Consider the following 25,838-nt stretch of genomic DNA (forward strand, 5'->3'; position numbering starts at 1 on the left):
CATGTTATCTACCTTCTTTTACTTTAATTTTATTTATTTATTGTAGACTTTGTAAATTATTGCTGCAAATTTGAAGCTAAGGTTTCTATCTGAAAATTGATTTTTTGTGAAATTCTGTTATCTTATTTGTATTCTTTAACATGCTAACAGACTAAGACAGGCTTCACACAGACTTTTATTTTTTGTAAATAAACAAGACCACATGTCAATATTATATTCGTAACAGGTAACAGGCTAAAGCCAGTTAAACACGTTTAAATACAGACTTGGCCCGTTAAGATCAAAACTCGGCTCGTTAACACCCCTAGTACCCATTACATTACTAATGGCTCATGAACATGCCAAATAAGAGAGAAATTTTGAAGAAAATAATGAGCCTCTCTAATTCTAGGGCTTTACACTTTTTTAAAAAAAGAAGAAGAAGAAGCTGCATACATAAATATTTACAGTTTTATTTTTAATTTTACACTTAATAGTAAATATAATTCATTTGAGTTTAGGAAATTATAATCTTCTCCTTTTTCAGCAGGAAACTGTTTGTTAAAAGCTAGGCGCATAACATGGATTTCTTTTCTGCAGTGCGTCTCGAGAGAGAAAAATCACATTTTTAGCTGTGGTCCTAATCTCAACTAGTGGGAACCCATAAAACAAACTGTCATCTTTCATGGCAAAGAATCTTTCATTATTTTTATGCCTCCTTTACTCTTTTATTATTTTCAATGTAGTTTTTTTATTCTTCTTTACATTATTTCATTCGTTTTATTCTTTATGTCTCATCCTCCTTGTCTTTGGAGGGAAACCATATATGAATCTTCCTTTTTTCAAATCAATATTAATTCTTAAAATCTGTCTACATTTCATAAAGTAACTTTTCCTATTCACCTGGGATTCATCTCCCATTATATTATTTCATCGCCCTTAATAGCCGTTGGATTTGTTTTGCATCCAAGCCTAAGATTGGGTTTCAATTTTCCCCAGCAATCTTTTCATTGATCTAATTCAAATATAAAAAATTCAAATGAATCATCTTTTGACACTTTTTTCCTTCCCAAAATGGTAAATAAAAAAAGAAGATATTGTAACAACGTGTTACTATTAATATTATTATCAATCAATTTCACCGTTAGATCGATTATGTTGATCCAATGCTTATATTTATTTCCATCTTTGTATGGTTATGATTTTTCGGATTTGATATTTTATATTTATTTTCACTGGTTATGATTTCCTATATTTAATACTTTCACATTAAATATGAGGAATTATAACCATACAAATATTGAAATAAATATAGCCGTTGAATCAACATAATCTATATAACGGTGAAATTGATTGATAATAACATTGATAGTAATACTAATTGGTTGTTACAATATCTTATATTAATAAAAAAAAAATTATTTATAGAGGATATTTAAAAACTATAATTTATCAAGATGAAATGGTTTTACATTATACACGTGCACGTCATGTGTATAAAACTCCATTGCTCCACGTCACGCTCAAATCACATGATATGGAGCGTTGATCTTTGAATTGGGGGTCGAGAAGGGGCGAGATGAAACTGAACAAAAATATCTAACGCGGAAGAAGGACGATGCCGTTTTCCAGTGGCCGTTGCTGGCAGAAAGTGGTGGCTGGGTATGTCGTCAAGCCTCACTAATCCTTGTGGAGCCAGAAATGGGATAGTTGGGGCATTCCTCCAACTTCATTTTTTTTTAGTGTAAACACCATTTTTGGTAAGTGATAATATCTATGAAATTCTTTTTAGTCCTTCACAGTAAAAAAAGACCAAATTGGTCCCTAACAGTATGTAAAGAGGGCCACGTAAGTGACGGATGAGTTCATATTAGGACTAACGTGGCCCTTTTTTCATAATTTTAGAGACCAATTTGGTCTTTTTTTATTGCCAGGGACTAAAAAAGATTTCGTAGATATTGCCAGGGATCAAAAAGAGTGTTTACCCTTTTTTTATAATCATTTAAATTTGAACATTATTTTTAATTTTTATTATATTTATAATATTCGTTCTCTTTTAAAATTTATAAAAATCTTTAATTATAAGTACTTTTTTCCTCATATAAATTATTTTAATTTTAAAAATAATTATATTATAATTTTGCTCTCATTTTTTTTCTTCAACTTTGTCATTAATAATAGCTCTACAATCCCTCGCAATCTCTATGGTGTTTTAATTGAGAATTGAAGTCACGTAAAGAGTTACTTATAAGCTGGATTAAGTCACTTTTAGGCACTGAATACCATTAAGTAAAGATTATTATCGGGTCATTGTTAATAAAGTAAATACCACAATGGACGTCGATATTTAAAGGGATAACAATATTACAAGTTCTACATTAGTTGTCTATACAACTAATATAATATTTATAAAGTCTTAGATACTCTCACCCTTTAAGCTAATTTTTAGGATGATGACCTTAAAATCGTAACAGTCCCATCTCAGGATTCATTATTAATTTTGAAGATCCAATTTGTCACGCATGAATATGAATTAGTTGTTAGGAACGACAGATTGAGAAATAACTAAAATAATACCATTTTTATTTAAAAATGACAAATAATTTTGTTTTATTTAAAACAAATAATATTATATATATCAGTCGTAATCGGGTTTATAAAATAAGGTTTATAGCTTGTTTTTTAATTTTTTATTTATTTTACTATATATATTAATTTTTTCCGAGATTTATGTAGGTGGGAGACTGTAAATTCATGGTAGGATAGACGACTTACATTACTTACATCCCTAACTATTAGTTAACAATAAAGATTTAATATTTTTCCACTCATAATCACTAGATAAAATTATCTCATATCATTTTGAAATTTAGGAGAAATAAAAAACGACAACCTGTACTACATACATCCCTAACCGATAGTTAATAATAAGGATTTAATATTTCTCCTTTAGAATCAGGTGATAAAAATATTTTTTATTTCCAAAAAAAAAAAAGGTGATAAAAATATTTTTTGTAACAAAAAGCCGATATCATTTTAAAATTTGAAAAAAATAAAATAAAGACATTTTGGAAAAAAAATTCAGAGAAACAAATTTTCCAAAACGAACCCTATTTTAATTGCAAGCCCAAAACGACGTTATCTATGTCACATGGAAACATTCTTCCCTGTTAGGTTGGTGGTTTTCCTAATTTCTTGCTACTCGTAGGCGCTTCTTTTTTAGGTTTGCTTCTTCTTCTCTTTACTAACACTAAGACCACATTCAATTCTGCAACATTTTTCTTTAATTCACAGTTTTTGTTGCGTCTGTGGATGATTGTGTATTACCCTCGCCTGCTGTTAATTCTTCCTTTCCTTTCCAAACAGTTTAATATAGTGGTTGCATTATTTAAATTTTGAGAAATATCTGTGCGTGTCTGTGTTTTATTTTTCGCGATAACTGTTCATTTTATTTTTCTCTGTGTCTAACCTGTTTCTCCTTTGTTTTAGGTTGAGCTTGGTTTTACATAATTGATATTGTTGATCATGAGCTGTGACAAGGAGTTTGAGAAAAGTATCCTTTGTTAATTGACCCTTGCGCTGTTTTTATTATAGGTTAAATCTTCCGTATTTGATGAATTTCCAGAATTGAATTACATTTTATTCATCTGCACCACTCTTTAATGCACAGAGTTTTGGAACATTATATCTAACTTGTATTTATGTTTTTTGCAGAGAATTCACTCTCCAGCTTTTCTTTTTCCCCTTACTTGCTACTAAATGATGCGAAATTTTCTTATTTTTGAGCTTGTTTTGTCCATATAAACAATTAATTTCTCGCCTCTCTTTTTTTGATGAAGAAATATAAACTCACAATAATCACAATAGCCTGTTTATTTTATAGAGATACTATTACTAACACGGGGCACACAATGGAGCATTTACAGTCCAAGAGTAGTCACGTAGTCAAATCCCTAGTCAAACCTTAATAACTATTAATTCCAGAAAAAAACATAGCTTCTTAAAATTAGGAAAAACCCCTAAATTGCAAAAAAATAAAATAAAAAATATTTATCTGTACAAATAGCGTTAGTAACTCCTATTCATCATGCATCATTTTTGTTTTTCCCACTCTTTTTAGGAGTTAAAGTAGACAGGCAATACTTATATCTGTCTGAAATGGTTACTTGGATGTAGTATTCTGAAGCGAATTCCATGATGTGGTTTGGTATTAGGTTTTAGTGAGTCAGGGTGATTTTTTTTCCCTCTCATTGGACCAGTTTCAGATTCAGATTCATGTTTTATCTATGATATACTTAACCATGTGATATAGCTCAGTCTGTGCCGACAGGAACAACAGGTTCTAGTCAGCCGCAGAATGAGGCAGATGAGGTATGTGGCAACTGCCTCTTTCCACTTTATTGACTCTCTCAATGAATTTGCATGTTTCTTTTTTTTTTCTTTCTAAAATTTATCTTGAACTTCTTCATCTCTTTAATCTATTGAAATGTCATAATCTTGTTCAGACTACAAAACACATTGTTTAGGTGTGGTAGTGCTTCTGTTCGTAAGTATGAGAAAAACTCTAATTGCAGTTTGGTATTTAGCATGAAAATACTTTATTGGTTGCTATATCATGGTGAATGTTAACATCGCCTTATGGTATTAGAGCAGTTTCGTCGGGAATAACTGTTAGTTATTGTTGAGTATGCTTAGTGTTTGATGCTTTATAGTTGTTTTAGTACTCTTTATGATTAATGCATTTGTGATCACTAAGTGTGGGCCTGATCAACTCACTTCTTTGTGTAACATGTGTAGTGACATGACGAGGCACCGAAAAAAACCCCGGACCATCAAACACCGATGCTCAGCCAGAACCTGTTTTGGCTGCTCTTGTTAGGCCCAGAAGTGGTCGTGGGGCAACAGGTGGTCAACCTGAACCTGTGACGGCCACTATGGTCGATATGCAAAGGGAATTGGCGGCTAGTCGGCATGCCAATGAAATTTTGATGAAAACTAACGAGGATGCGCGGACTGCCATGGCCGCAATGATGACTGAGTTGAGGACGTTGAGGGGTCCTAGGCCCGTGAACCGGCAACCCACTCCTCCTCCTCACACTGCTATGCCTTCTCCACCTCCTTCACAAGAAGAGGGTGTAGCGGGTAACAATGAAGGTGAGGGTAGTCACCATTCTGGAAGTCGTAGTCATCACACCGAGGTTCGTCAACCTCGAGTTGAGAATGTCGGTGACCATGAAGTGGAGGAAAGAAGATTGATGGCTTTCCGAAAACACAAACCTCCTTCTTTTAAGGGAGGTTATGAGCCAATGGCGGCTGCGAAATGGCTCCAAGCGATGGAGAAAATCTTCAGGGTGATGAGATGCCCTGACGCAATGAAGTTAATCTACTCCGTGTACATGCTGGAAGAAGAAGCGGAGGATTGGTGGACTAATACCGTACAACCCCTAGAAGCCGAAGGTCGGGAAATCACCTGGCGGTTGTTCGAGACATTGTTCTTGGATAACTATTTCCCTAGAGAGGCCAGGGAACAGAAGAAGAACGTGATGTTAAGCTTGATTTATCTGATTCCGCAAGGTAATATGGTTATGATCACGAAATGGGGTATTATAAATTCGGCATGTTTTAAAATGAAAAATTTATCCGGATTTTAATTGAACCCATGTGATTGTAACTGCGCTTAATATCATAAGGCGATGTTAACAAACCGGTTCTAGAACGGGGTGTTACATTTTACACATATAAGTCACTCTTTAGTCTTTGAACCTAATAGTTTTTTATGGATACACTTGAATATAAAATAATATGTTGTGTATTGATCTAATTTAGAGGGTTACAATATATAGAGACTCTAATGGGCTTAAGTGAAAGGCCCAGACCTCAGAATTAATTACAGACTAATCATATCTAATCATAATAATTACAGACTAATCATATCTAATCATATTTAATATATTCTAACACTCCCCCTCAAGCTGATGCGTATATATTGTGAGCACCAAGCTTGTTACAAATATATTGAACCCGAGGACCTCTAAGAGCTTTAGTGAAGACATCCGCTAGTTGATCAGAGGAGTTGACGAAAGCAGTCTTGATTTCTCCTGACTGAATCTTTTCTCGAATGAAGTGACAATCAATCTCTATATGTTTGGTCCTCTCATGAAAGACAGGATTAGAGGATATATGTAGCGCAGCTTGATTATCACAGATGAGTGTCATGGGTTGTTTTTGTTCACAAAGATGAAGCTCCTGAATCAACTGCTTTAACCAGACTAACTCACAGGTAGCATTTGCCATTGCACGATACTCAGCTTCTGCACTAGATCTAGAAACAACAGGTTGTTTCTTGCTCTTCCACGAAATTAAGTTTCCTCCAAAGAAGACACAATAGCCAGAAGTAGAGCGCCTGTCCGAGGGTGATCCTGCCCAATTAGCATCTGAATAACCACAAATTTCTGTATTTCCCTGATCTGAATACAACAAACCTTTCTCTGGTGCTCCTTTGATGTATCGGAGGATCCTCACAGCAGCATCCCAATGTGAATCACAAGGGGAATCAAGAAACTGACTAGCCGTACTAACAGCAAAAGAAATATCTGGCCTAGTCACAGTAAGATAGTTGAGCTTCCCAATTAGCCTCTGATAACGTCCAGGATCAGATAACGGCTCCTCCTGTCCGGGCAATAACTTGACATTAGGATCCATAGGTGTATCAACTGGTTTACTCCCCAACATACCAGTTTCTTCTAGGATATCCAAGGCATATTTCCTTTGACAGATAGAAATGCCCTGTCTGGATTGCGCCACCTCAATTCCCAAGAAGTAACGCAGCTTCCCAAGGTCCTTTGTTTGAAATGTACTAAACAAATGTTGTTTTAACTGACGAATTCCGTCTTGATCACTTCCGGTGAGAATGATGTCGTCAACATAGACTAACAAATAGATACACTTATCAGGAGATGCAATCCTATAAAACACAGAATGGTCAACTTTACTGCGGATTAAGCCAAACGCCTGAACAGCAGAACTGAAGCGACTGAACCATGCTCGAGGAGACTGCTTGAGACCATATAAGGATTTCCGAAGACGACACACCTTTCCAGACTCCCCCTGAGCAACAAAACCAGGTGGTTGCTCCATGTAAACTTCTTCTTGTAAATCACCATGAAGAAAGGCATTTTTGATGTTAAGTTGAAGGAGTGGCCAGTGACGAACAACAGCAAGGGCAAGAAAGAGGCGGACTGAACCATGCTCGAGGAGACTGCTTGAGACCATATAAGGATTTCCGAAGACGACACACCTTTCCAGACTCCCCCTGAGCAACAAAACCAGGTGGTTGCTCCATGTAAACTTCTTCTTGTAAATCACCATGAAGAAAGGCATTTTTGATGTTAAGTTGAAGGAGTGGCCAGTGACGAACAGCAGCAAGGGCAAGAAAGAGGCGGACTGAACCATGCTCGAGGAGACTGCTTGAGACCATATAAGGATTTCCGAAGACGACACACCTTTCCAGACTCCCCCTGAGCAACAAAACCAGGTGGTTGCTCTATGTAAACTTCTTCTTGTAAATCACCATGAAGAAAGGCATTTTTGATGTTAAGTTGAAGGAGTGGCCAGTGACGAACAGCAGCAAGGGCAAGAAAGAGGCGGACTGACGCCATCTTAGCGACCGGTGAAAATGTATCGCTATAATCAAGGCCAAAGATTTGAGTAAAACCCTTGGCAACTAAACGTGCCTTGAGACGATCAATATGGCCATCAGGTCCAACTTTCACAGTAAAAACCCAGCGACAACCAACTATAGACTTCTCTGGAGGAGCAGAAACAAGGTCCCAAGTGCCATTGGAATGAAGTGCAGTCATCTCATCAAGCATTGCTTGGCGCCACCCTGGATGGGAAAGTGCTTCACCTGTGGTCTTAGGAATAGAAATAGAAGAAAGACTAGAAACAAAGGTGAAATGAGGTGAAGAAAGACAGTCATAACTCAAAAAGGTATAAAGAGGATAAGGGTTACGAGTAGTACGTGTACCTTTTCTTTGAGCAATGGGAAGAGTCTCTGATGAAGGATCCGGAGGGGAAGAAGCAACAGCAGTGGGCGATGAGTCAGCAAGAGTCGAGTCGACAGGAGGCACAATTTTGCGACGCTGATAGGTGAGAAGTGGACGGTCCTCAGGTATAGTAGCAATAGGTTGCTCATCTGGAATAGAAGCACCTGCAGCTGGCAAAGACAAGTCAAGAAAAGAGACAGGAAGTACATGATCAACCTGTGACATCTGAGATGGGATAGAATTAAAGGGTTGTTGATCAAGAAAAGTGACATCAGCGGAAACTAAGTAACGCTTAAGGTCGGGAGAATAACAACGATAACCCTTTTGAAGACGAGAATAACCAAGAAAGATACACTGAAAGGCTTTGAATGTTAACTTATCCTTACCAGGAGTAAGATCATGAACAAAACAAGTACAACCAAAGACATGTGGAGTTAGAGGATAAAGAGGAACATCTGGAAGCAATAGATTATGAGGAATGTCATTGTGGAGCACAGATGAAGGCATGCGATTGATGAGAAAACAAGAGATGAGGACAGCATCTGCCCAGAAGTGAAGGGGAACCTGCATATGAATAAGAAGGGTACGGGCAGTTTCAATGAGATGTCTGTTTTTACGTTCACCCAACCCATTTTGTTGTGGAGTGTGAGGACAAGTAGTTTGATGTAAAGTACCTTGTGTGGCCAAGAAATTAGAAAAATCAATAGAAACATATTCCTTAGCATTATCACTACGTAGAATACGAATAGAAACACCAAATTGAGTATGGATCTCAGTAGAAAACTTTTTATAAATGGAAAATAACTCAGAACGATTTTTCATTAAATAGGTCCCAGTGCAACGGGAAAAATCATCAATAAAGGTAACGAAATACCGAAAACCTAAGACAAGGTACGACTTGGACCCCAGATATCTGAATGAACAAGAGAGAAAGGGGCATCAGCTCGTTTATTGACTCGACTGGCAAAAGAGGAGCGTGTATGCTTCCCTTGTTGACATGACACACAATCTAAAGACTGAAGACCGGACAAAAGAGGAACCATTTTCTGCAACTTTGAAAGACTTGGCTGACCAAGGCGACTGTGGATAAGTTGTGGAGATTCTGTGAGAGTGCATGCTATTGAAGGACGAGGCACATCCAGATAATAAAGCCCCCGTGACTCACGACCCACTCCAATCATTTTCCCCGTACCCGGATCCTGCACAGAAACAGAATGGTTAGAGAAAGTAATGGTGCAAGTGAGGGAGAGGATCAACTTACTAATAGAAATTAAGTTATAAGGGATGCCAGGAATGTAATAGACAGATGTCAGGGCCAAGGTAGAGGTCGGACGAGCTTGTCCAATCCCACGAACTGGGGCTTTGGTTCCATCCGCAAGGGTAAAAGACGGTAAATGATCAGAATAAGTAAGAGATGTAAAGAGGTCCTTATTACCACAGAGATGATCGGTAGCACCGGAGTCAAATATCCAAGTGCCAAGTGATGTAGAATGAGAAACACAAGCAACGGGATTACCAGTATAAGGCTGAGACTGAGGAGAAGCCTTCCTGAGAGGGGTTTGGAGTGCAGCATAGTCCGAACCTGAACCAAATGATGCATTGTCTGACTGAGCTATATTTGCAACAATAGAAGGAGAGTTAACCTCCGAGAGATCAAGAGATGCTGCTGCCATTTAAAGATAAAATATAAAAGCCGTAAACGAAGGAAAACGATATCCAATCAAGGAGAACCATGCGTCTAAGGTCAGACCCACAGAGAAACAATCACAGATCTAGAAAGGGGAGGAGAAGGCGAGCTTCTCTGTCCAAGGCCGGCCGGAAAAAGCCGCCGGAGTAGTGCACACGCGCCGGCAGAAGGTGGCGCGTGGGCTGGTGGCGCGTGAAGCCCACGCGCAGAGAAGACAGGTGGCGCGTGACGGCGCGTGGGAGATGCGTTGCTGACCGGACCACCACAGACCTGGTCGCCGGGAAGAGAGGGTCTTGATCGCGTGAAGTTTGGTCGGAAAAGTCGCCGGAAAAAGTCTCCGGTGGCCTGAACAGTGATTCTGACGGCGGGCGGTGGTTCCGGTGGCCGTCGGAGGTGCTGACGCGTTTGGAAATATCACTCAGAGGCTGTTTACAGCCCTAGAAGGCTTGCCGGAAGGACGCACGGCAAGAAAGAGGACTCCTAAGCAGTGGGCTTAGGTTTTAAAGCAAAAAACAAGGTTTCTAAGCAGAAGCGAGGGTCCTCAGAACGAAAGAGCTCTGATACCAACTTGAATATAAAATAATATGTTGTGTATTGATCTAATTTAGAGGGTTACAATATATAGAGACTCTAATGGGCTTAAGTGAAAGGCCCAAACCTAATACAATCAGAATTAATTACAGACTAATCATATCTAATCATAATAATTACAGACTAATCATATCTAATCATATTTAATATTTTCTAACAGATACATATAATTTTTTAAATGCCCCCGACTGGGATTGATTTTCTAATTGCATTAATAAGCAGTTCTTGTATTTTTGTTGTTAACTTCATCTGTCTCATGATGTCATCTTATTTATAATTTTTTCATAATATTTCTGCAGGTTTCTGTAAAAAATTGTATCTCATCTGATTTGACATCATCAGTGACCTCTACTGGAGATGTTGCTGCTGGCTTTGCGGGTGTTGATGTCCATTGTGTTGATCAACAACCTTACCTTTCTTCCACTGGATATTTTCAACAACCAGGTCTGCATGAATCGGAAGTTCTGCCTTGTTCATCAGTCTCAACTTCTTTTGGTGTACAAAATGAAACTGTCAATGGTTCCGTAATTGCAAAAAATGATCCAAAATGTTCTGGTTTTGCCAAGCCAAATAGCTTAAACTCTACAAATAGAAATGGCAATTTAACCAGTGCATTATCCAAGACTGTGGCTGATACAAAGAAAGATATCAAAACTCTAAACAAGGTGATCAGTTAGAAGATTATGATGTTTCGGATATTTTATGATATCACTAGTTATCGCTGCTTCTTGTTTATAAATTCATTTTGTGGGATGGTAGAGTTCATGATTTCATTATGAATACATAGAAAGGTATTATTGTCATTGTGTCGTTAATATCCGCTTCATTTATTTGGATAATTTGAAAAGGAAAGTTTTCTCCTGGTCCTTGTTTGTCACCATTAGTATTTTTTGTTTTACCTATATTATATCTACTTATCCAAATAAGAAAAAGATAAAAAAATTCCATAAACCTAACTTTATTTTTTAAGCATTTTTTATTTTCATGATAACTGCTGTAGAACTATGATGTTTTAATTGTGTGAATATTTTATTTTGCAGGCTCCTCATTTGCATTCTAATTTTACAGCAGCCAGTCTTCCAAGGACCTACGACCAAATGGGAAAATTTTCATCATTAGCCAACCCAAGACACAATGTCTTCCCCCCTACTAACCGCAGGCCGTATGCCTCTATTACCTACGGACCAAATGCATCTACAAACTACAGGCCAAATGCCTCTACTAACTACCAGCCAAATGGGAGAGTATCTAGTGTAAATGATAGATTTTTGTTGAGTGACAAATTCAGGAGTGGACAATCTGAAATGTCAATGGAAATGACTCGTGGTCCTCGGGGTCATTACAGCAATTTTCCTCTAAAATCGTCATCCGTTAAGGAGGAGTTTGCGATCACAATCTGTAGAGATCGATATAACCTTTCAGATTTCCAAACTGAATATGAAACTGCAAAGTTTTACGTGATTAAATCTTTCAATGAAGATGACATTCATAAGTGCATTAAATATGATGTTTGGACAAGTACTCCATCAGGAAATAAGAAGTTGAACTCAGCATTCCTTGATGCAGAAGCTAAATTGGGACAGACAGGCACAAAATGTCCAGTCTTCCTCTTCTTCTCAGTGAGTTCTAATCTTTGTCCACAAGTTGTATCTTGTTTTTCTTCAGAAGAAGTGTGACATGGAAAAAAGAAACTCATTTTTTAATAGAAATTTTAGATATTGATATCTTGTTTGGAGGTATCTTCTACTTCATTTTATTCTCTTTATTGAATTTAAATTATCTTAGAAACTCATTAGAAGAAGATGAACCGGTTCATGTTTTCCTTTGTATTTATGTCTAGCAATTGCCAAAAATCCATCGCTTCTTGGATTATCTGATTAAATATCCAAAAAAGTAAAAATAAAAATGTTTTGTTCCAAATTATAAAATAGGAATATCTCTGTTCTAGGTTTATTTTATTTGTCATTGACAATTATGTATCAGCTGATATATATTGTAGAATTAGGGGTTCATTTTCTTAAATCTTTATGATTATAAATATTCATTGATCAGGGCTGTGTACTGTTATCAAATCAGGTTAATGCCAGCAGGCAGTTTGTTGGAGTAGCTGAGATGTTTGGGCCGGTGGACTTCAATAAAGACATGAAATTTTGGAAACTTGATAAATACAATGGGTTCTTCCCAGTTAAGTGGCATATAATAAAAGATGTTCCTAACAACCGGTTGCAGCATATCATCCTTCAAAACAATGAGAACAAGTCTGTAACTTACACTAGGGACACACAAGAGGTAATTCACTAATTCTTACTTTTGATGTTGTTAAAATGCACCTTTACATGCTTGAATTGTGAAAAGATCGTGCCAAATCTGAGCTACCCTGAATTATTTAAGTTGGGTCTAGTTGTTATTTACTGACTGATAAAGAAGGTTGTGAGTAGTGTGTACTGTGTAGAATCTGTTTGTGTAAATGACATAACTCATATACAACAGTGAGTCAATGTTCTTGTGACTTTTAAGTGAAAAAATTTATTTAAAAGGAAGGTAAATCTCTATATGCATCAAATACAATCTAGGTGTTGATTATTTCCAATTTTTTCTGGAGAATTATTTATTTATTTTGGATTTTGTAGGAACTGTGATCTTTTATTATTTCTTTTGTTTCTTCCGTTAATTTTCACTTCTTTTCTTGGTATCAAAGCTGCCTCCTACAGATAGGATCAACATTAATATCACCTTTATCCGAAACTAGTTGGGTTTAATGACAGATGAACCCAAATGAAAAATATGAAAAGATTGAGGAAAAAAGAGAGGATAAAATAATATTAAAAAAGAAAATATATAAATAACAGTTGAATTAAAAAAAAAATAGCAATAAACAATTATAAAGAAAATTAAAATAAAATAAGTGAAAATAAAGATAAATAAGAGAGAAAAATACATAAGAGAAAAAAGAAAAGAAAAAGTAAGTAAAAATAGGAATAAAAAAATTAAAGAAATAAGAGAAAAATAATAAAAAAAAAAAATTAAGAGAGGAAAAAAAGAAGAAAAAGGGAGAGGTAAAGAAAGAAATGAAGTGAGATATAGGGGAAAAAGACTAAAAATGTACCATTTGGAACATAGGAAGAAAAAACAGGTCTAACCCTCCATCATGCTAATAACTTTCCTCCAATCCGTCCTTCAGTTAGGATGGTGTATATAAAATAATGGCATTTACATTGTTTATATGAATATTATTTTAGTTTTTGACTCAATGTTTTGTTAGACATGGTTTATCATTAAATTTGTAATTATCTGGTTTGCAGATTGGACTGAAGGAGGGTCTGGAGATGCTGAATATCTTTAAAAGTTATCCGGCTAAGACATCTCTATTGGATGATTTTGACTTCTATGAGAAGCGAGAGAAGTTATTTTGTTCCCAAAGGAGTACCAAGCATACAAGCCCAGAACAGGAGGAGGTATATGGCAATGACAATCACCAAGTAAGTCCCATTTCCATTCAGGAATGCTTCTTAATTATTCCTGCAATTGGAGCATAGAAGATATGTGATTGCATTAAGTACACACAATTGGAATATTGTAATGCCATATTAAATTAGTCGTTAGGTCTTCCCTTGCATGCTTTAATAACATTTTTTGGTGTGTTCTTATGTTGAGTTGTACGTTTGTGATCGTTTGTCTTTTAATTTTCTGCAGAATACTGTCCAAGCAAGAGAGAAGAAAATAGATATGCAATCAAGTGGTACCAAGCAAGTTACTCTGGTCAAACTTACCGAGAATCTCTCTCTCAATCCCTCTGAAAAACAAGGTTTTCCAACAACCAGATTGCAAGATGACCAAAAATTAGAAAGAAAAGATAGCTAGATTTTTTATTTCTGCACATAGGCATTTTTAGAGTTGCAGAATTGAGGTTTGGTTTGTTTAGAGCTCCTCCCGCGTTCGTCTCTTTGCTAGTTATTATTTATATGGTATGATATACTTGATACGTCAAAAAGATTGTCATAGCATATTTTAAGTTCGACCACTTATTATTTTTATATTATTTGATGTTGATGTTTGGCATTGACAAGATTATTTAAAATAAGGAGGTATTTGATATCATGGTTCGATGTCTCCTGGCCAACAATTTTGTTTGTTTTATATGATGGTCTTTCTTCCTTCTTTTTTTTTTAGTACTGAGGAATTGTCTGCCCTCGAATAGAAGAATCAAACTTGGATCAAGCAAGTAGATTTTTTTTACTTATGAGTGTAAAAATTAGTTTTCCCAGTCTCTCCTGATTAGTGGAGACCTTGAAGTTTGTCCACAGCAAACCGGATTTGTTTGTAAGGAAGATAATTGTTTCTTTTGCCAAACATACTTGTTAAATTGTATCTAACAAATTTCTATTTTTAATTTCGCATTTTTCGCGTGTTACGTTCGGCCATTATTCGTTAGAAGGGCCTCCCTTAATTGTTGAAGGCTGCGCTGAGTTTTTTTTTTTTTTTTATATATATATACAAATGGAAATTAAACACATGATGTGATACAACCCGTCCAAATTCCTGACGTGGCTACGCTGAGTTTTGGAGATAAACAGAAATGCACTGCATTATGCTTATTAGGGCCGTTTGATACGAGCTATTTTTTAGGATTTTCGAAAAATTAAGGGTGATAATCATATTTATTCACGTTTGGTAACAAGTTTTTTTAAATTTTTTCGAGAATCTGATTTTCTTGTGTGTAATTTTTTTTGAAAATACCATCCAGAATACCATTCAGGGAGTGGTATTCTAGAATTTCTATAGCAAGAAAAAATTTAATACAATTAAACATAGCATTAAGAAAATTAATCTAATATTTCCGAGAATATTTTAGTCTATGAAACACTTTTTTAGTAACATTCTCATAAAATTTATCTTCCTATCATATTTCTGAAAATCTGATTCCCGAATAAAAAAAAATTGTCCTTTCCCATACGCTTATTTGCGTTAACAAACCTGTTTTTTTTTTTTAATAAAATAAATAACAACATGACAAAAAATGAATAAATTTTAAATTATTTTTTATTCAATTATATTTTAGATGAAGGAAAACATCAACGACATCAACAAAATGGTATCGCGTAGTTGTGAGGTTTGAGTAAAACCCTCAAAGCGTTGTTGGTGTTAGTTGAAAATTGAGTAATCAATGACACAGAATCCGAAGCACAGAGTGGGATGTAGTGGTAATAGTGATAGGCCGTCGAAGATATCAAGAATTGAGTATCTTAGCGACGGTGACCGTGATAGTGAAGAGGAAGAAGAAGAAGAAGAAGAAGAAGAAGAAAAGGCGGTGATTGGTAAGCAAGAGGAAAGCATGAGCCAAAACCCTAGAATCCAACGTTATTTGGTCGCAATTGAGTATATTGGTACTCGCTTCTCTGGTTCACAGAAGCAGCTCACTTGCCGTACCGTCGTCGGTGTTCTTGAGGTAATTTTGATCCAATATCGTCATTGAACACACCCACATTTCCCAAAATTAATGTGGTTTTTTATTCTTTCTATTTGATGATTTCGTCAAATGTTTTATGGTTGTTCCTGTAGGAGGCTTTTTGTAAATTTGTTGGCCAGCCAGTCTCTGTCACTTGTTCAAGTCGAACTGTGAGTATCACTGTTCCTATCTTTCTGTTTTTTTATCTATCTGTCTATCATTTAGCATTAAAATAGTATTGTAAGTGCAGGATGCTGGAGTGCATGCCTTGTCAAATGTTTGTCATGTAGATATTGAACGGATCAGTAAAAGGAGGCCTGGTGAAGTGGTATGAATAATGATACATAAAACTCAAGTCTCTTTCTGTTCTGCACAAGTGTCTGTCTTGCTTCGGGTGAAAACTTTGACCCAAACAATTATATGTTTCTCTTGTGATGAACAACTTCATTTGACAAAATGTTGCCTCAATCTACTGGGAGAATGGAATGTGTCTTCTGTCAACAAAGTTGAGCTAAACAAGGTCTCCATGCTTGTTATAACCATCTTTTATTAATAGTACTCTGTCTGCACGAGGGAAATAACTTGTTATGACTTAGTTTTTCATAAACATCTTCAATGTATTAATTAATATTCATATTGATGCTTAGCAGCTAGTTTCAGAATCTTATTTGGCTGCCAGTTTTGCATTTTCCCCATATGTGTATGAAGCAGGATGTGGGCTCCCATCAATTTTTCAATTGCTAATTGACTTCACTATTTTTTTATTTTATTTTTTCATTTATTGATTGAGTGTATTGATTAAATTGACAAAGGGGAATGCCTTTGGTATTATTTCTTACTAACTTCCTTTTTGTGAAAATATAGTTACCACCTCATGAACCTGCTGTGGTTAGAAGGGCTGTGAACCATTTCTTACAGGTGTGTTCTTTTATGATCTAGTAAATTCTAGATGATTTAAATATGGTGTGTCTTCTGTCTTTCACAAATGCTTGATCTTGTTACATATTGTAGAAGAAGAAAATGCTAAGACAGTTTGGTTCTGCATCTTCTTTTTCTCTCTCCAGTACTGATATCTGATTATGTCCAATTTTGTTGTGATTTGTCATTAAGCAATGTCCATGACAAATAATAACTCAATGGGACATCTAACATGCTTTTGAATTTCAGCTGGCTGCAAACAGTGCATGGTTGCAATATCCACCAACAATTCCTAAGCCATGGGATTTTTTGTTATTGGCTCAAAATAAGTTGATATAAATTGCAATTTACTTTTCATCATCCTATGCTTGAAAGTGTCTCACTCTTATTGAACTGTCTGCAAAGTGCATCATGTAGGCCTAAACTTGCACCACAGCTAATGCCAGAGTTATTGTCTATTGTACATTCAATATGAATTTTGCTAATGCTTTTAAATCATTGTTACAGAAATTGTCCTTTTAAGAGTAGATGTTGGCATGCTGTTTGTGATAGCTTTCCATCCGTGTGGATTCTTAATTCTTATGCTTAGAATGAGCTTAACTTAAACTTTATAATGTATGTCACGGGAAGATATTTAATAATTCTTATAGAGTTTGTGTGCCAAAGTTTCTTATCAACTCCATGTTTTACTTGAAAATACAAAGTTGGAGTTAGAGTTCCCAAAACCTACACTGTTTCTGAAATTTCATGTATTAGCTGATGTCACTTGAGTATATTGTCTGTGCTCAGAAGCTCCTGACTTTATTTTTTTGCCATTTGATTTATTTTAGAAGCATGACAGTGACTTAATGGTTATCGATGTACGATGTATTCCATCTGATTTTCATGCCAGATATAAAGCACAAGAGCGCACGTGAGTACTGATGAATCTAGATTTTGTTTCAAAATCTGTGTTATGCATGCATTGATTATTGATTTCATAAATGTACTTAATTATATCTAGAATCACTGACTTCTGTAAAGTTATATTTGATATAAGACTTTCATTCTTTGCTGATATTTGGTGGATTATAGATGGAGGAGTTGTTTGATCTATGAAATTGTACTTTGTTGTATATAATTTTGACAGCTAAGAATATCACAATGAAGTTTATCTTAGATTTTATGATGCTGAAAACTTTTCCAGGCATTGCCATAGAATTCCGTTTTGTTTTGTTTATGATCACTTGTAGGAATTGATAATTATTTGGATCTTCCATTCAGATACTTCTATCGCTTGCTGTCTGGGCCAGAGCCTTTGTCAACCTTTGAGAAAGATCGTGCATGGCATGTACCTGAGGAGCTTAATCTTCCCGCTATGCAAGTCAGTTAACAGTTCCTTATATTTACTAGATTATTATGATCTCAGAACTACCTGATAGATGAGTTATTAATGATATCCATGCAGGAAGCATGCAGAGTTCTTGTTGGACACCATGATTTTAGTTCCTTCAGGGCAGCTGGTTGTCAGGTTGTTTCTTTTCTCCAATGTTGTAAACAATAATTTATCAAGATAAAATTCAAAGTTTTCGATGCAACGCTCTTTTATATTCCTCTGAGGGATGATGGGGCCTGCACTGCATACATTGATTTGTTTGATGAGCTTCAGAATTATCAAATAGCAGTCATTATTGAGTTGTTATTTAAAGGATTTATTTTAGTTTAATGCTCTTTGTATTTCTTTTTGAAATTAGCATCCCTGTTTTGAAGCTCTATATCATATCATGTGAAGCCTATTTGAACTATACATAACCTATAACGTAAAATTGCCCCATTACAGGCGAAATCACCAATTAGAACTTTAGATGAACTCAGTGTCAGTGAGGTAATTCAAAGTCCATATTTTCCATCTCTAATGGATAGAGAACGACATAATAAAGTCAGCAATGATTGTCATGGCTGCCACAGCAACTCTGAAAGTGACATTCCTCTTAGCTCCAGTGCCAGCATTGATAAAGTAACGACATCATGTGAAGATGTAGGATTTGGCAAAAGAAGGCAGCATCGTTGCTTGGTGGTAACAGCACGTGCACGTTCTTTTCTTTACCATCAGGTTGGGTTTTTTCCTTTTGATTTAGGCTTCTAAATTCTATGTTCTGCGTTGTGAGTTAATCCTGCATGCACAGTCCATTTTGATCTGAATACAGTTGTTAATTCATTTCAGGTTAGACTACTTCTTGGTGTTCTCAAAGCTGTTGGCACTGGAAACTTGACAATTCCAGACGGTACTCATGCCTCTCATATCTATTCACGTGTGTTAATATATGTCCATAGACACTTGATTTTTTATTTTATTTTTAATATGCTGATTTGGGCTAGAAATTATCTCACACGGTTTACCATTTCAGTTGAAAGAATTTTGAATGCGAAGACTGTAACAGCCGCAAGTCCAATGGCCCCAGCATGTGGTCTCTACCTGGGAGAGGTAAAATATGATCTACCTTGTTAGCAGACAATTTTGGTCCCGGAAACCCGCCATGGACTCGAGTCAAGCTCCATTTAGGTGTCAAACCAATGGTACTGAATTAGTCAAATGTTTAAGTGTACTATTTATGAAAGAATTTTATTTCATTCAAAAGTCCACTAGCAGTGGAATTTTTCCTTTGTATCTCCAATTTTCGTATAACAATACCCTGACGATTACTTTCTTTCTTTTTTTAAATTAAAAAGGAATAGTATATTTTTTATATTTTTTTTATGTTTATCTTACCTACTCATCTCTAATACCGTTAGATTAGAATAAGTAACATTGGCATAAAAAAAATAAGCATAATATTCAATTCCATTAAAAAAAATTGTATAAAAAGTCTTTAGCAAACTCCTCCAACTTTGCGAGCCGTTAGGTTAGGTCGGTTATACCTTTTCTAAAAATTGCAAATAGAAAAGTTAAAAAGATTGTGGATTTCATATCTGCCGGCAGAGCTTCAAGGGTTAAAAGCAAATTAACGAGTTAGAATCTATCTAATCAATCCATTGCCTTGCCTTTAGAGGCCGTCAGTTATCAGATTTTAAAGAAAGTAAATGTAACTTCTTGTGCTTTTTCTGTTTAAGTAAAAGCTTAAGTATAGAATCTCAAAGCTAGTCAAACAGTGTAAATATTTTTATTTAAAAAATAAAATATAGACCAGCGCTTTAATATTAACAAGATTACCAGACAGCATGAAACTTAGTACTACTTGAGCTATGATTGCAAGTGGCGTGCTATTATACTTTTATTAAATAAAATGGTATTATGCACAAATTTTTGTATAGATTTCTCATTTTTAACCCGAAAAGCAAGAAACAATAATTGAGTATAATCAAACTTAACAATCAATTATGATTCTAACCTAACAAAAAAAAAATTGATTTTACAATATTATATATTATCTTATCTGTAAAATTCTTGCGTACAAAATATAACTCCAAATTTAGAATTTAGAAGAAAAAAACTGAAAATTAATTTTAGCTTTTGTTACGGTATTAATATGCTTATGCTGATGTCAAAGTAAAAAGAAAACGAAGGGAAAGAACGAACAGAAAAGGGAAACTACAAAATGATGGAACCCAGAGAATTATAACTACGTATTTACTAAATCAAGAGATTACAAACACTAATTCAAAATAAAATGCAGAAATTAAACACCAAAAGACCTCACTCACCCTCAAGCCAATATACCTAAACTAAAGAGATCCTATCACAAAACTCCACTCCAAATATTCTGAATACAAGCATACCCTCCCTACACTAATTCAAGAGATTACAAACACTAATTCAAGATAAAATGCAGAAATTAAACACCAAAAGACCTCACTCACCCTCAAGCCAATATACCTAAGCTAAAGAGATCCCAAGAGATCCTTTCCCAAAACTCCACTCCAAATATTCTGAATACAAGCATACTCTCCCTACACACTCAGCCTCCCTTTTATTCTATATTTTAGGAATATTCTAGAATAATTTCCCTATCAAACTAACTAATTCACTAACTTTTAGGCCCATAACCCATCACAAAATCTGCTATTGCTCTGAATAAATAGTGATTATCATACACTTATCAATGAAGGCTTATCACCTAAAATATTAGCAATTTAGGCTGCTAGAAAGTAGTGTGAAGCGATTAAATCAAAAAAAGCTACTTCATGAAAGTCCCAATAGCTGCGTGAATTGAACTAGTACTAGCAGAATTTCTTTGCTGTATTAGTGAATGCGGTCCACTCCAGATAGACTGATTTTTGGGGAAGAGAATTCCACATAAGCTCGAAAGCTTTGGGTTTTCAAAACATAAGCTCTCAAGCAGCTTAGCTTTCTGATGTTTATCTTGTGACTCCTACAAACAGATTTTAAATTATTAAGTACATCTTGCAACTGCAGATATGCAAATAATCATAATACTAACTTGATGCAATTGCTTGCATGAAGGGTAAGCAAATATTGTAATTTCCTGGATCAAATAGTGTTTGCAATACCTTGTGCTTCTGTTGCGGGATTACTTGAGCTTGTTCTTCTTGTTGCTTCGATTTATATTCATCATGAAGAACAGTTGCATCTCCAACATTTGATTTCTCTGCCAAGGTTCCACCATGCTTTAAAGTTTCATCTGTATCTCTCTTCTGACTGTCCATTTCGTTCTCTTCCTCCTCTTCTTCCTCTCCATCCTCCTCCTCTTCCTCCTCCCCTCCTTCCTCTGGACCATGATCCTCATCGTTGTCATCATCATCAACATCATTGTCCTCGTGCTTTCCTTCAGAAGGGCTACACTGCTTCTCACTAGTCTCCATCTTCACCACCTCTCCTTTGTCCTCCTGTGCGTCTCCATCAGTGCCCAAAGATTCATCCGTATTTGATGACGAATCCTCCCCACCAGGGCTCTCTACAAGCATTGATTCCTTCAAAAAAAAAAAAGTTATAAAACTATTGAAGTTATTTGTCCACTTATATTACATGCTAGTTAATACTTGGATTTCATGGCCAAATACAGAAGTATATACTTAGATTTCTTCAGTGCTTGTGCTCTACCCTCATTTAATTTGTGGGATTAGATACTCCCAAAGGTAATGGAAATCAAACGGGAGAATATCATCTTCATGCCACTTAACAAAACATTGTTTAATGATAATTGGCATAATGAATAGCACCAAGGCAGGTAAATAAAGCCAATCCAGCCATATTCTTTTCTATCATTTTCTAAATGAATTTACAGTATAATAACCATGAAGAAAAATATCATATCAGGAAAATACATGCAAGCTATAAAATATAATAAGTAAATCTGTTGCCGTCAATCCATCTTTTCAGTCAAGAATTTTACCATAGTGAGACATGATACATACCCTAAAACAGCCTCCAAAATTTCCAGATATCAATTTGAAAGGATAAAACGTAGGCAATAAACCATTACAATACCTCTTGCTTAAACTCTTTAGCATGCTTATCACCACCATATCCAAAATTGCCTTTAGCAATTCGGGCATTCTCCTCCCGTTCTTTCCTACGGCGCTTTAGCACACAAATAGCACATAAACAATCATGTTTATGGTGTCTTCTGCAAATATGATAAAACTCAAGCACGTAAGTCATTTAACCAGTATCCATTAACAATTGTCACAATCAATACAACGGAAACTGAAAGGATGGAGAAAATGAGTTAAAAGCAAGGTAAACTTTATCAGAAGCTCATCATTTATGAAATTAATATCTGTTTTAGAATCATCCAAGTTTACAAAAAAACTAAAAGATACATTTTACAGAACTGATGCTGAAGGAAATGCAAATTCCCAAAGTAAACAAAAGTTTCTCTTTCCTTCTATCTTACTTAAGATTTATAGTTCACTTTAATGAAAAATACACGATCAGGCATTTATCAAATTTTCGGAAACAAGTATATTAGTCTACAATCTATTTGTGAACTTGCATTGTTGACTTGATCATAATACACACGAACACATTATCAAGAGATTTCATTTAGTTTACGTGATATTAACTCAGTCATTTCCATTATAAGAGCAATTACCACATAAGGAATTATACTATCAAATAAATAAGGTTAAGTTGCAGTTTTGGAATACACACCCATGACGTTTTTTTGTCTTCTGCTTCAATTGACTACCCTTTCCTACTTTTCCATCACCAGACAGTGCAATATCTTCTGCTGTAGTGCTCTCTAAGCCTGATCCATAACAAAAACATATGCGCACATTGCTATCAGAATACCGTGGTGTAATATTTTACTTGAAATGAAAAATCGCCTGTTTTCAGAAGATTATGCAAAAGTAAACCACTATCCTTCATCTCCTCTAGAGGGTACAAAATACACACAAGAAACATGAATGATTTGTTTTCCACTTCTTCCCTTGCAAAAGTAATTTTGTTCTTAATTTGTGGGGTAGGGTTATGACCTGTTCAGATAAGAGAATTGGTTGCTTTGGTAGGAGCATCGCAGATTGTCTCCAAGGGTCTAGCTCGAGTTTATATAAAAAATTCAAGAGGAAGTTGAAATAGAATTTATTATCATTCTAAAAATTCATAAATGTCAGTAAGTTTTGGTGGTAGATTTATGAAAATGAAATCTTTAAAAGGTATATTGCTTAAAATTTCTCAATTTCGAAATTATAAGATCTGTCATTTATTGCCTCTCATCCACAGAAAAACAAAAAAACAAAATAAAAGAGGAGCACACATAAGGCAAAGGCAGAGGGAAAACATGTACACAGAAACGAAGCCTACACAACCATCTATTCAAGTAGAAGATTCCTCTAACAAATATTGTATAACAAGATTAAAAAGGAACGAAAAGACACATATATTCATACAAATTTCATGCAAAGCAGATCCTGATAAAGCACATCCAAGAGGGACATCACTAAATGCTTTACATCTATCATCCTCACAGAAAAAAATGAAGGGGAACATTTTAATTAGTTAATATATGAACGCCTCACCCTTTGTCCCTTTTGGTTGTTCACAGTATAACCCAGCTGCAGTCCAGTACTTCATAAAGTTCTTCTTTACTCGCCTCATAAGATCCAAGATATAGTCACCCTTATTGTTATATTTATAACAGTTGTCCCAAATGTATTGAACATCCTTAAAGACATCCTCGGAATTCATGTATTTGTCATTCTTTTCAATATTGTTGCATACAGTTCCAAAATCCATTGGTGTGTCTATGATATCAAAATAGTCCTGGTTCCAGACAGCATTATGAAATTAGAAACAAGTAATCATAATTAAAAAAAAAAAAAATTAAAAAAAATCTACTTTTTTGTTCCAAGTTTTACAGTGAATCACATTAGTCTCCATGACTGAAAAAATATATAGATCCATGTAGAATAACCTCTATATCTACCCAGAAAGATAAAGACAGCTAGCACATGTTAACCAATAACCAATATCCATCCAGAGTCCACAGAAAGCAAGTCAAATAAAATCTAGTAATATAATTGCTTTTACTTTTCACTTTTCTTTTTCCTTCATGGTGGGTGAAGAGAAGTTATAGAATTAAACATAATCTCTGAGTATGCATGAGGCAGAAGATTGAGTAAAAGAAATTTAACAAAACAAAATACTGAAAAGGGTGCATACATCAGGCTTAGGGGCGGAAGTTGAGGAAGGAAAATATCTAATGACTTAAGGGAACCCTTTAAAAAAACATGAAAAAGTATCTTGAAGACATTTGTACTTACAGGAATTCCCAGAGCTTCAGGATTAACAGGAACATTGAAGGGTTCAGCAGCATCCATTTTCATTACCTTCCTTATGACCTATACAGAAAAAGAAAAAAAAAAAAACAATTACTCGCTTGGAATGCGTTAATAATTGAAAATGTAATGCTTGGTAACCAAAAAAACTAAAATAAGAAGGAAAACCAATATGAAAGCTCCATCATACCACTAAGGAAGCATCCAATTCCAGCTTATTATATCGGGGATTCTGTTGAGGGGCCTTTCTTTCTTTTGGGTGGGTAATCTCCGTGGAAACTGACAAAGTTTTGCCTGTCTGGTCAGCATTTGATCCTAAGACCTTTGAAGACTTAATTTTTATACTACCAGCTCTCTTTGATGGAGTACCAAATTTTATATCAGGCAATGAATTAGCACTATCTTCCACTCTCTCCACATTGAGACCTCGTTTCTCAAGCCCCAGTTGTTGGCTACTCTTATCAGTATCACTTTGTGTGGGAGCTTCGGATGAGGTGTGTTGTGAGTCCAGCATTTTTGGTGTCCTGAGCTTCACCTTAACACGCCCTACCGTCTTCCCCGCAGCCTTATCAATGGAACCGTCAGGATTTATGTTAGCAACATTGTAATGCTGATCAGTCCCCGTAGAAGAAGGTGTGTCAACTTCCATTCCACAGTTATCTTTATCTTTACCAAACTCTTCCAAACCAGAGCTTTCTTCCTTACGTTGATTACCACTGATTACAGGGTTGGTGCTTCCTTTTGGCTTCCCTTTCTTATGACCACGCTTGCGCTTCATCTTCTAATTTCTAAGCAAATACCCCCTTTGCTCTAAAACAAATTAGAGACCACAGTTCAATCACCAAACTATAAAAGTACTAAAATTTATGCATCCCAATGTCATTAGAAACTTGTAAAACAAAGTACCAAGCACAAAACCTGTGTGATTTTCATACTAACATACGTTTCCCATGGACAAAACCAAGATGTGAATGAAAAGGTTATGATTTTAGCGAAATGAAACTAAAATTATCAACTAAGACAATTAAAACATCAAATAAAGATTATATCTTTGAAGACAAGGAAACAAATTACAAAGTTGAGCAGGGCAATTACAAGGAACAAAAATATCGTACGAAGATGTGGGTGTCTTTCGATTGAACAAGTGACCGAAAAGTAACTACGGAGAATTTCGATGCGTCTCAGAAAGTCGTTAGATGTAAGGCACAGGCACCGGCACCGGTGGCTGCAAGCCTTTCAGTTAACGGTGTCCATGGGGGAACAACACGACGCCATAGGAACACGAAACTCCATCTGAATCTTTCTCAGCTTTAAACGCTACGTTTCATTAGGTTCTAGAGGTTTTTCTTTTAAAAGAAATAAATTTCTTTATAGATCTTTAAAGATTATTTAAAATTGGAATGATTTTAAAGATTTTTTTATTAAATTTTCGTAAAGTTGAATTTTAATAGAA

General features: G+C 35.5%; 3 protein-coding genes across 8 annotated transcripts; 2 read left to right on the forward strand and 1 right to left on the reverse strand.

Moving 5' to 3' along the window:
- Nucleotides 1-3,125: 3,125 nt before the first annotated feature.
- Nucleotides 3,126-14,491, forward strand: LOC133318082 (YTH domain-containing protein ECT4-like). 2 transcript variants are annotated; one of them, XM_061520030.1, is made up of 8 exons: nt 3,126-3,202; nt 3,469-3,532; nt 4,292-4,350; nt 10,602-10,967; nt 11,343-11,921; nt 12,379-12,591; nt 13,605-13,781; nt 13,996-14,491. In XM_061520030.1, exons 2-8 carry the CDS (start codon nt 3,505-3,507, stop codon nt 14,161-14,163), a joined length of 1,590 nt encoding a protein of 529 aa, XP_061376014.1. In that variant the 5' UTR covers nt 3,126-3,202; nt 3,469-3,504; the 3' UTR covers nt 14,164-14,491. The 2 variants fall into 2 exon arrangements, with proteins under 2 accessions (XP_061376014.1, XP_061376015.1); XM_061520031.1 differs by lacking the exon at nt 3,126-3,202 and having other exon boundaries at nt 3,264-3,532.
- Nucleotides 14,492-15,385: 894 nt separating this feature from the next.
- Nucleotides 15,386-19,340, forward strand: LOC133318081 (uncharacterized). Of its 4 annotated transcripts, none has more exons than XM_061520028.1 (11): nt 15,386-15,554; nt 15,585-15,748; nt 15,862-15,918; nt 15,999-16,076; nt 16,613-16,666; nt 17,497-17,579; nt 17,930-18,029; nt 18,114-18,176; nt 18,486-18,758; nt 18,870-18,930; nt 19,054-19,340. In XM_061520028.1, the coding sequence occupies exons 1-11, from the start codon at nt 15,467-15,469 to the stop codon at nt 19,152-19,154; spliced, it is 1,122 nt and encodes a 373-aa protein (XP_061376012.1). In that variant the 5' UTR covers nt 15,386-15,466; the 3' UTR covers nt 19,155-19,340. The 4 variants fall into 4 exon arrangements, with proteins under 4 accessions (XP_061376012.1, XP_061376013.1, XP_061376010.1 ...); XM_061520029.1 differs by having other exon boundaries at nt 15,627-15,748; XM_061520026.1 differs by having other exon boundaries at nt 15,386-15,748.
- A 918-nt stretch (nt 19,341-20,258) lies between these two features.
- LOC133318070 (uncharacterized) lies at nt 20,259-25,691 on the reverse strand. 2 transcript variants are annotated; one of them, XM_061520013.1, is made up of 8 exons: nt 25,501-25,691; nt 24,576-25,195; nt 24,371-24,448; nt 23,627-23,870; nt 22,758-22,854; nt 22,092-22,230; nt 21,155-21,574; nt 20,259-21,015 (listed from the first exon to the last, which is right to left on the reverse strand). In XM_061520013.1, the coding sequence occupies exons 2-8, from the start codon at nt 25,161-25,163 to the stop codon at nt 20,821-20,823; spliced, it is 1,761 nt and encodes a 586-aa protein (XP_061375997.1). In that variant the 5' UTR covers nt 25,164-25,195; nt 25,501-25,691; the 3' UTR covers nt 20,259-20,820. The 2 variants fall into 2 exon arrangements, with proteins under 2 accessions (XP_061375997.1, XP_061375996.1); XM_061520012.1 differs by having other exon boundaries at nt 25,481-25,691.
- Nucleotides 25,692-25,838: the final 147 nt, after the last annotated feature.

This window comes from Gastrolobium bilobum, unplaced genomic scaffold, assembly GCF_033153095.1.
Source record: "Gastrolobium bilobum isolate Gb01-03AN ecotype WA unplaced genomic scaffold, APGP_CSIRO_Gbil_v1 utg5420, whole genome shotgun sequence".
NCBI lineage: Eukaryota > Viridiplantae > Streptophyta > Magnoliopsida > Fabales > Fabaceae > Gastrolobium > Gastrolobium bilobum.

Bases quoted from the DNA above. Each gene is read 5' to 3' on its own strand.
- LOC133318070 (XM_061520013.1), bottom strand. From the start codon at position 25,163: ATGAAGCGCAAGCGTGGTCATAAGAAAGGGAAGCCAAAAGGAAGCACC. The intron at 22,855-23,626 runs GTGAGGCGTTCA...GTTATGGATCAG, and splicing joins ACAACCAAAAGGGACAAAGG to GCTTAGAGAGCACTACAGCA. The intron at 22,231-22,757 runs GTGTGTATTCCA...TCATATTTGCAG, and splicing joins AAGACAAAAAAACGTCATGG to AAGACACCATAAACATGATT.
- LOC133318082 (XM_061520030.1), top strand. From the start codon at position 3,505: ATGAGCTGTGACAAGGAGTTTGAGAAAA. The intron at 12,592-13,604 runs GTAATTCACTAA...TCTGGTTTGCAG, and splicing joins ACACTAGGGACACACAAGAG to ATTGGACTGAAGGAGGGTCT. The intron at 13,782-13,995 runs GTAAGTCCCATT...AATTTTCTGCAG, and splicing joins ATGGCAATGACAATCACCAA to AATACTGTCCAAGCAAGAGA.
- LOC133318081 (XM_061520026.1), top strand. From the start codon at position 15,467: ATGACACAGAATCCGAAGCACAGAGTGGGATGTAGTGGTAATAGTGAT. The intron at 16,667-17,496 runs GTGTGTTCTTTT...GATTTATTTTAG, and splicing joins CTGTGAACCATTTCTTACAG to AAGCATGACAGTGACTTAAT. The intron at 18,931-19,053 runs GTACTCATGCCT...TTACCATTTCAG, and splicing joins AAACTTGACAATTCCAGACG to TTGAAAGAATTTTGAATGCG.